Here is a 9,190-nt window from a genome sequence, read left to right as displayed (position 1 = left end):
CAGTCCAATGTACAGTTGATATATAATTTAGAAGGCTTACAACTGAATGAAAAAGGGATTGCAATCACAAAGACATCTTCATTTGAAAGCTCTCTGGTGGTGGTCTTTGGGAGGGAGTAGGGGGAGCTTTACAGTGCTGAGGTAAACACACAGTATTGAGAACACATTCATGTCATTAACGGGAAATTTTCAAATCAACTCAAAAGCCACAATGGCATGAAACCATCTTCATGGTCATTGGGGGGAGTGTGGCTGAAGCAACTTAGATGAGAAGCCTTAAAGCAGGGCTGGGGAATCCAACATGGAGCAATTCTAAAAAATAAAATAATCCCCAAAGGAACTGTTAAATATATTTGAGGAAAACATTTAACCCAACGCTTATCGTATTGAACAATAAACACTTGTTAAATCACATTTTCTTCATTTTAATTTAGTTTGGCCCTCAGAGGACTAAAAAATATAAAAAGGTTCCCCAACACTGATTAAAAAATATATATAAACATGAGAACATTGTGGCTATGTGAAATCAATATTGCACGACACACTATCTTTTTACTTTTTTTTTCTGAAACAAAGAGAGGAGTCGCGACGGGTCGACATGTTACAGTTGCAAGAACAACATCACACTTTGTCCATTTCCGTTAAGTGCCAAAAGAAAAACAAACGGGGAAAAAAAAACAATCGGACGTGCGTTAGTGTTAAGACATCCCATTGCTTACCAAAATAAAGCGTGCTGGACATAGATTTGGTGATTTGTAGTCATGGTGACGTCGCAAACCAAACAGTTAATGCTACCTGTGTGTTAAAAAAACAAAAGTAGAGTTGGATGTAAAAAAAAAACCCCACTTTCATAAATCACCCAATGAAAATGAAAATGTACGCGCGTGACACTGCGCAAACGCGCCACAAGGCACATAGAAGTTTTTTCTTAACAGCGACCTTAGTGAGTACCAAGAGCTTTCATTCATTGTCGTCTATCTATGCCAGTGACGCATCATCACAGGCAGAACAATTAACCGATATTGAACTTATCGGTTCTTTTGTCACACACTTTTTTTTTTAGGTTGGAGTTTACCTGACATGTTTCGGCGAAAGTCTTCTGCCTTCTTCAGTGTCACATGACATTGTTGTCTATCAGCTAATGTTCAATGAAGGCGTGACTCAGCTGGTAAAGTACGAGTCGCACACCATTTGACACTCTGAAGAAGGCGCAAGAGTTTGAGAAGCCTGGCAAGCCGCACCCACTACAGCGATGAGTCGAGATTTCCAGGCTAGAGTTTGAGCGTATCAGGATGGCTAGCTCACCCCTGCTACGCTATCTGTAAAAGCTGCCATTTTTCATATTAGAGCTGTAACGACCTACATTGGGTATGAAAAGTCCACACAACCCTCTCAAAGGCCAGGCAGATATTTTTCACGTGACCTGTAACTAGTACAACCCAATTAAAAGAGGACATCAAGGAAAGCCAACTAGAACGTATGAACTTCATTTCAAATTCACCACTTTAAATGTTGGCAGATGGATGCCGACACTTTTCTTTGAATGTGATTTGGTTAATTGTGAACACGGCCACATCCCATTTACAAGAGGGTGCGCACACTTGTGCAACCACATGATCGGAGTCGTTTTTACCTTGCCTCAAGAATATATACAAATACATTTTTTAATTGGATCGAGTTGAACCAGTTACACATCAGACTAATCGTAGAAAAAAAAGTTTTTTGAATAGCACAAAGTCTGAACTGGGGTGTGCAGACTTTTCATATCCACAATTCTACAAATTTGGGACATGTGACACTCATTTCTAAAATTTCACACCACACACTGGTGCTGACATCATTGAACTATCCGAGTGCAGGATACCGAGCACCCGTCTGAAAGTCGACGCAGATGTGAAGTTTCACACGCCTTAGCTGGGTTCTGTGTAAAATGGATGACGTTTTTTTTTTTCTCGCAATCTCGAACGATACTCATTTCTCCCACAACTTTGTGTTCAAAGCATTTGTTACTGTCTGTGTGAAAATATTTTTTTTCCGACATGACACAAAATGAGCACTGACATCATCTCATCGAAGGTTGCTGTGTTGTTTGAAAGCGCACACACGCAGAAGCCATCTCATGAGAAGGCTTCTGTGTAAAAGACTCACAAAATGACGGCGCTTCACAATTTTGCAGGATCTCTGTGTTTAAAAAGGGTGGAGCCACAACATGTAGAAGAACGCCTATGAGTAAGTGTACGCAGGATTCGGTGTGAAAGGGGCTCGAGCTGCGTCATCGTTGCAGAAAAACGGCGACTCCGGCGGAAGGTGGCGTAAAAGGCTGCTGGTCACTGTGGACAATTTCTAGTCCTTCATCAAACTAACATGCATGTTTTTGGGTTGCGAGAGGAAGCTGGAGTATTCGAATCCAGAATCTCTCCACTATGAAGCAGGTGTGTGACCCACTACCCCCGCACCCACCGCGTTGCTTTCATATTGAAATAATATGCAAATATGAGAAATCTTGTGACAGAGCGTCAGAAGATTCAAAGCGTGACAAAGAGGAGAAAGAAGAGTGCTCCGTTGTGTTTATAGAAGAAATGTGCCAAGAATAAAGCCTTTTGGGGGGGGGGGCTTAAAAAGTGATTTTGCATCAGCAAAGTAATGAAAGGAGGCGGCCAAGATAAATTAAAAAAAAACAAACTCAATTCACCCATGAGTGGTGCGAAGCGAGGATTGGTTCAAGCCAACCTTGAGTTAAAAAAAAAAACGTATAAAATAGTTTTTGCACGCTGGGCTTGAAGATGAGCCGCGTGCTCCCCTGCCCGTCCCATACATCAAAATACATTCACTGCGGACACTCGTGCGGAAGCCACGGGGGGTCGGGGGGGAGGGGCTTGGTCTCGAACCCATGCGCATCTCGTGGAGCCGGGCGGCGGGAGGTCAGAGCAACATGTACTGGTTGTCGATGGCCCGCTTGCGTCCACGCTCGGGTTCCAACTCATAGTCCGAGTCCCGCTGGGGGAAGACGGGCGGGTGGCCGAGGCGGAGCGGCGGCGGCCGACCCGCCGACTCGCTGCGGCGCAGGGGAGCGGAGGAGGCGGTGGCGTTCGACGGCGGCGGCGGCGGGCCGAGCCGGCGAGGCAGCTGCGGGCCGGAAGCGCCCGGGGCGGCGCAGGAAGACGAGGAAGAGGAGGAGGATGAGGAAGAAGAAGAAAGTGGTTGATTGCAGCTTCGAGCTGCTCCGCAGTGAGCCAAGTTGGGCTCCGAGTTCCAGCGGTGCAGCGAGAACGGCGCCAAGTGGGTGCCGGAGAGCTGACCTGCCACAGGGGGAAAAAAACAGACAGTAACTAACACTTCTATAAAAAATAAATAAATAATAAAGGGTTTCTGTTATTCCGTTGGTTGAAAGTTTGAGATGGCGGCGAAAAAAAAAACTCACAAAGCTCTACTAATTATGACATTTAAGAAATGGGAATGCCAGTTGGATTTTTCATATGAATCGTCCAAAGGGCGTATCAAAAGGGCCTTACTTTACATGGTCGTTTATTTTCAGCTAAAAACACCTTACCATAGATGGTCGTTTTTTTTCGGCTTTCGGCTGAAAACGCCTGACTATACATGTCGTTATACACGACGTTTTTTTTCGGTTAAAAATTTTGTCCAAAAAGGCCCAACTATACATGGTCGTTTTTTTCATCCAAAAACGCCTTACTATACATGGTCGATTTTTTTCGGCTAAAAATTTCGTCAAAAAATGCCTTACTATACATGGTCGATTTTTTCGGGTTAAAACGCCTTACTACACATGGTCGTAAGTTTGAGATGGCGGCGGAAAAAAAAACCTCACAAAGGTCTACTAATTACGACATTTAAGAAATGGGAATGCCAGTTGGATTTTTCATGTGAATCGTCCAAAGGGTGTATCACTAAACTCACCTGGAATGTATGCACAGAACACGAGAGCAAAATACGACGAGAGGCACGATTACGAGGCAAGTTGGTCATTTGATTTGTAGGCTAATCGTTATGAAAAATATTTTGAAACAGTATTGGTTGTTCTATAATTTACTGGTTGTAGCATGGTAATTTTTTGAATAAAACCTTCGTCACAAGGTGTAGTAATGCGAATGTTAACTGTTGGTAGAACTCATGATGACGTGTGTTAAATTCTTTCGTCAAATTGATCGTAGGTTACACATGCATCGTCTTGGGAAGAGGATGTCAACCCACATCAATACGTACCTGTATTAAAGATTACCAGTAAATTAATCTTTGCAGTGTGAGATTGGAAAAAAAATACTTTGATGATGCCACATGAGTACACCAGTTTTTGATCCGTTTATTTTTTGGAATAAACCTGAAGTACACAGCTGCCGATGTAATGTTCATTGTTAATGCATCGTTTTCAAACATTTACCCTTGAAACATGATACTTTTGAGTGCCAGAATTCTTGATTATGAATATCAGTCAAAATAGAAAAATGGGTTCCCATGATGAACGTTAACGGAACCCAACGTTAGTTACCATGGGGTAATCCGCCATTGGGTAATCCGACGGAACTGAAAAACGGTTACCATGAATTTCCGAAATCCTCAGGCCTGCTACTGAATTATTAAAATTTTTGCAACATTTGTTTATAATTGTATGTATATGTTGTTGTTTGTGTTATTATCGTATGCAATTGAATAAGCAGACCATTTCAGAATTCGAAATTTGGGACTCTCTCAATGCAGAATGGGACTCATACTTTTCTGATCAGCGAGTCCCCGGGACTCGCTGCCGGTAAACTGTCAAATGATCACTGCAGAGATTAGCGCTTTTCCTGCACTCTGTGATTGACTTCTATGCAAAGTCATTTCTCAACTTGTCTTCCGTTCCATGTCATGCCTGTTGAGTGTCGATTTATTTCATATTAAGAAACTACTGCACTAAAACATTCATTCATAAATGTATATCATATGCTTTTTTTGTTTTTCTCAGTATAAATAACACGTACCCCTGACTGTTCTACTCTTTGAATAAAAACACTTCATTCAAGCGTTAGGGAGTGCAAGGGGTTATGATGGAGGGGTGTTGCAAATCATGAAGATCTGCCAAGTGGTATGATAGCATTGTTTTATACATGTCCTAGGCTAGGCTTCAGCTTCAAAATCAGTCCTTGGTCCTTGGCCTTGGCCTCGGAAAATTTTCTAAGTCCTTGGCCTTGGCCTTGGGTTGCCGGTCCTTGGACACAACACTGGTGTGTGTGTGTGTGTGTGTGTGTGTGTGTGTGTGTGTGTGTGTGTGTGTATGCTCACCCTGTGACGGCGGGCTGGAGCCCGCCACCACGAAGCTAGAGAGCGTGACAGCGCCGGCTGATCCGCACTCCAGCGGGATGGGGAAGAGGCGGAAGTGGCTGAGCATTTCCACGACGGAGGGGAAGCGCAGGTGCTGCACCCTGCACTGCCCCCACTCGGTCAGCGAGAGGCGCAGGTGCTGCGCGCGCACACACACACACACACACACACACACACAAACGGGGAAATCAGAACAGTACTCTGAGTAGAGTCCCCCCCCCCCCCTTCCTTCTGTGAGGCTTCCCATACTCACCTTGGCTTTTCCTTGGTAGTTAAAAGTGAGGACGTAGTCTCCTCGCCGCGTCTCGCTCTGACGCACCAGAAAGACGCCGTGGCCCTCGGCTCCCGAGCTCTGAACAAGGTGGGCCGCCTTGACGCGCGAGATGTGCCCGTGGAACCACGGGTAGGAGGACAGGAAGTGATCGGTCTTGTGGATGAGCGGCTCCGGCAGAGCCAGGGCGACAGGGTCTGGGGAGCAGGAACACGGAAGTGGTCTACACCCAAAAACCAGGCTAAGACATTCGCTGCCATGGACGTTCATATTCGTCAACCAAATTCAAGGGACATGTCACATATTTGGGACTTCGCTATCGGAAATTTTAGATGCAATTATGCTGTTGACTATTTCATCACGTCATCAAATACAATTTTACTTTTGCAAGTGTATTTAAAAACGATTGTTTCCAGTTTATTGTTCTTTAAGCAATCAAATTTTCTTATTTGGTGTAATTTAGTGATTAAAAAAAAAACAACTAAACAACATGGCAAAAGGGATATTGTACTCGCCAAATGTTTTGAAACTGATTCCGTTTCTGGTTTGGATATTGTATTCCAAAATAAAAGCAGATGCTTGTAAATTATTATAAATAAATATTGGGATGAAAAGCAAATTATAGTTTGTCTGCTTTCAAGCTATCCCTAAATGATTATTCCTTTATAAAAATAGTTTGAATACAAATCGTTCTACTTATTAATTAGTTGGTGATTACTCTTGACACCTCTCATCTATATGTTGATTCATCATATCGTGTCTATTTTCCGAAACCACATTCATGATGAACAGATGCCTGCAGACCGCAGCTTTGCATCAATTTGGATTTGTGATCAGCACAGCTTTTGAGAAGAGACAGACTGGCGCGTGAATCTCAGCTTGTCAAGTCGACAATGAGGCAGAGAAATGTAAGCAGCCCACATTTGAAATAAGGTATGTATATGTACGGTACAAACAGAGAATGTCTGGATCGCAATCGTAAGAAAAGAGGTCAGTTCATGGAGCGAGTCGGCGCGGCTCACGGCGCGTCGATAAGTTCTAGATGTATGAATAAATAATGTCATTTCTCAGTATTGAAATTGTTGTTCTACAGTTTGAGGTGTCGCAAAGGCAAAAAAATATCTGCGTCAAAGTCACCGTTCTGCTTGACGCATTTCTTCTCACAAAAATCCCTGTTTTATCGGCTTTTGGGTGCAACCAATTCATTTTCTATTGCTGATTGCTTCAGAAAAGCCAAAGGCAACAATAAACTTTTTTTTTTTTGCTGGTTAAAGAAAAGTGTCTTTTGTTCAGGTCAAGAACAGTCAACATGGATGGCAATACGGGGAGCTGTTTGCTGGCAGTGGATGAGTTTGTATCAATTAAGGTTGCAAAGACAAGGAACACATTCCACGACCTTTTCCTAAGGAAGTTCAACTGGGAGCTCTTGGATCGGTATCTAAAATGCTACAATTAAAAAGCATGACATAGCAACAGATGTCTTTGGAACCTTTATCGGGCTTTCGATATTTTATTGAAAAATCTATTCTTTCTGTGAAAAGGAAAAAAAAAAATTACGGAATCACCCATTACTCAACCCTTGGAAGCAACCCACTGAAAACTGAGCACAATTCCAACCCCGCCATGGTCCTAAAAATACCAACAACATCCCCATTGAAAATCGTAAATTAATTGAGCCTCTCTCCCTTCAAGTTTAAATTCCAAAAATCATCTGAGGATGTGACGGAGGAGGTTTCCAACTTTGAAAATTCATGGAATTTCGCAACCCTCTGATCAATTCATTGCCAAATCGCTTGATGGATTTTTTTTCTCCGACTGCCGCCGAGGACGCGGATAACGTGACGTAGATGAAAGGACCCCAAAAAAAGAAAATAAATACGTACAGCTAATCGTGACGGGACGTGTCTGCTGAGCCAGGTGGGACGAAGCGGGCCTCCAATCACTTTGACTGCCAGACTCGGAGCTTGCCCTGTGATTGGTCGAAAGGGCGCCGTCAGCCACCGAGGGGAGGGGCTCCAGATCCACAGTACCCAACCTGAACACACACACACATTTTATTTTGAAAATTTACCAGATTCTCTCTTACATCCTTCTACAGTATGTCACTCTTGATGCGGGTCGAGGCGCACTTCTAGGTCACGTGATACGTTACCGCTAAAATGAAACCCAGGAGCTAGCAAAATGAGTTAAAAACAAAGGTCTTGGCAAGTTTTTTTGGGGGGGGGGGACGGGAAAAGGCCTAGCCAGGAAACAGAACGACTACGACTTTCAAGAAACATTTAATAGACAGTATCAGGAGTTCGACCTAAAATACGGATCTATCTCAACGGGAGATTCCCGTATTTTTCATGCACTTTTTATCTGCGTTGTACAGTATCTTATTTTGAAGGCACGTTTAAACGTTACCATAATGACCAGAAAGCGTTGCGGCCAGATAGGACGTTCCTCGGGTCATGATTTGTATTTATTCTGTTTCGAAAACACCAGTTTGCATGCAGGTCATATCACATTATTTTGTCGTATTTATCAGGCCTTAACGGCCGGTCCCTGAAAATATTGTCGGCTCCATCGCGTTTCCCACCTGTTGCTGATGCATTCTTTGATCTCTGTGGTCCAGGAGCTGACCTGCTGGTCATTGTCTGTCTCAAATATCAAACTGCCTCGGTTAACCTTTGAGGGTGACAGAGAAGCTTTTTCAATGGAGCCACACAATCAAGGCGGCGTGGCTCTCAAAAATGAAGCAGCGCACCTTTAAGACAAACGTGTTTAAGTTGTCGGGCATCTCCAGCCGGTTGCAGCGACGGACTTCTTGGATATCTGAGCAGTGAGTCGTCAGTTTGGGAGCGGAGGCCTAGAAGAGACAGACGGTGATGGCCGTTCATTGGAATGTAACGATGTCAGCAAACAGACGAGAATCGAAGTCACACGCGCATTCCTGTCGCCGCGAAGGCCGCCAGAGACCGGAACGCGGCGTGGAAGGCGCACCGCTCGTCCGGTAAACGCAGGAAATAAATGGGAGCTGCACGGCCATGTTGGTGTGTCAACGGGGTTAATGAGCTCAGTACGTGCGTACGACGTGTCATCGGCATGATCTGTCCACCCCAAGCACAGCGGGAGCTCTCCAGAAATGACTTGGTGGGCTGAATTGTGGCAAAATAACAATTGAGTTGTTATTGTTGAGCTCCGTGTGTCCCAAACTTCGACGAACAACGCACAGATTTGTGATCAGACCACCAAAAATGTGTGTCAAGAGTAACTATTCAGAGAAATCTGAAATTCACTGAAGAGGTTGTCATGGAACAGCGATGGCATATCTGCGTCGAGTAAAACCGAGACGGCAAACTAAATCCCTAGTTGGAGAGGTTCCGTCTTGTCATTGTTTGGTCAGCGTTGAGCTTCTGTGATGATGACCGCGACGATGATGGTGATGAAAGATGTCAGCCAGCGGATGACTTGGGCTCATCATCATGGTTTGGCGACTTTCCCCTCCCGCACCGGTCGTGTGCGCTCGGACGCACGACACCAAACATATGAATTACACGCTTTAACCTCTCACGACTGTCTGACTCGCACGCCTGCACGTGTTATTGTCAGCTGCCA

At 44.3% G+C, this 9,190-nt stretch overlaps 1 protein-coding gene across 2 annotated transcripts in view; it reads right to left on the bottom strand.

Moving 5' to 3' along the window:
• Nucleotides 1–3: 3 nt before the first annotated feature.
• Nucleotides 4–9,190, bottom strand: part of sh2b3 (SH2B adaptor protein 3) — a 44,249-nt gene continuing 35,062 nt past the window's right edge. For both annotated transcript variants that reach the window (XM_052067192.1, XM_052067193.1), the window contains exons 3-8: nt 8,340–8,441; nt 8,172–8,260; nt 7,474–7,625; nt 5,573–5,787; nt 5,281–5,458; nt 4–3,299 (exon numbers count right to left, since the gene is read on the bottom strand). In XM_052067192.1, the coding sequence (XP_051923152.1) occupies nt 2,923–3,299; nt 5,281–5,458; nt 5,573–5,787; nt 7,474–7,625; nt 8,172–8,260; nt 8,340–8,441 (1,113 nt within the window). In that variant the 3' untranslated portion in view covers nt 4–2,922. The remainder of the gene's footprint in view (nt 3,300–5,280; nt 5,459–5,572; nt 5,788–7,473; nt 7,626–8,171; nt 8,261–8,339; nt 8,442–9,190) is intronic.

This window comes from Hippocampus zosterae, chromosome 6 (assembly GCF_025434085.1).
Source record: "Hippocampus zosterae strain Florida chromosome 6, ASM2543408v3, whole genome shotgun sequence".
In the NCBI taxonomy this organism is placed as follows: domain Eukaryota; kingdom Metazoa; phylum Chordata; class Actinopteri; order Syngnathiformes; family Syngnathidae; genus Hippocampus; species Hippocampus zosterae.
This window is presented reverse-complemented; position numbering and strand designations above follow the sequence as displayed.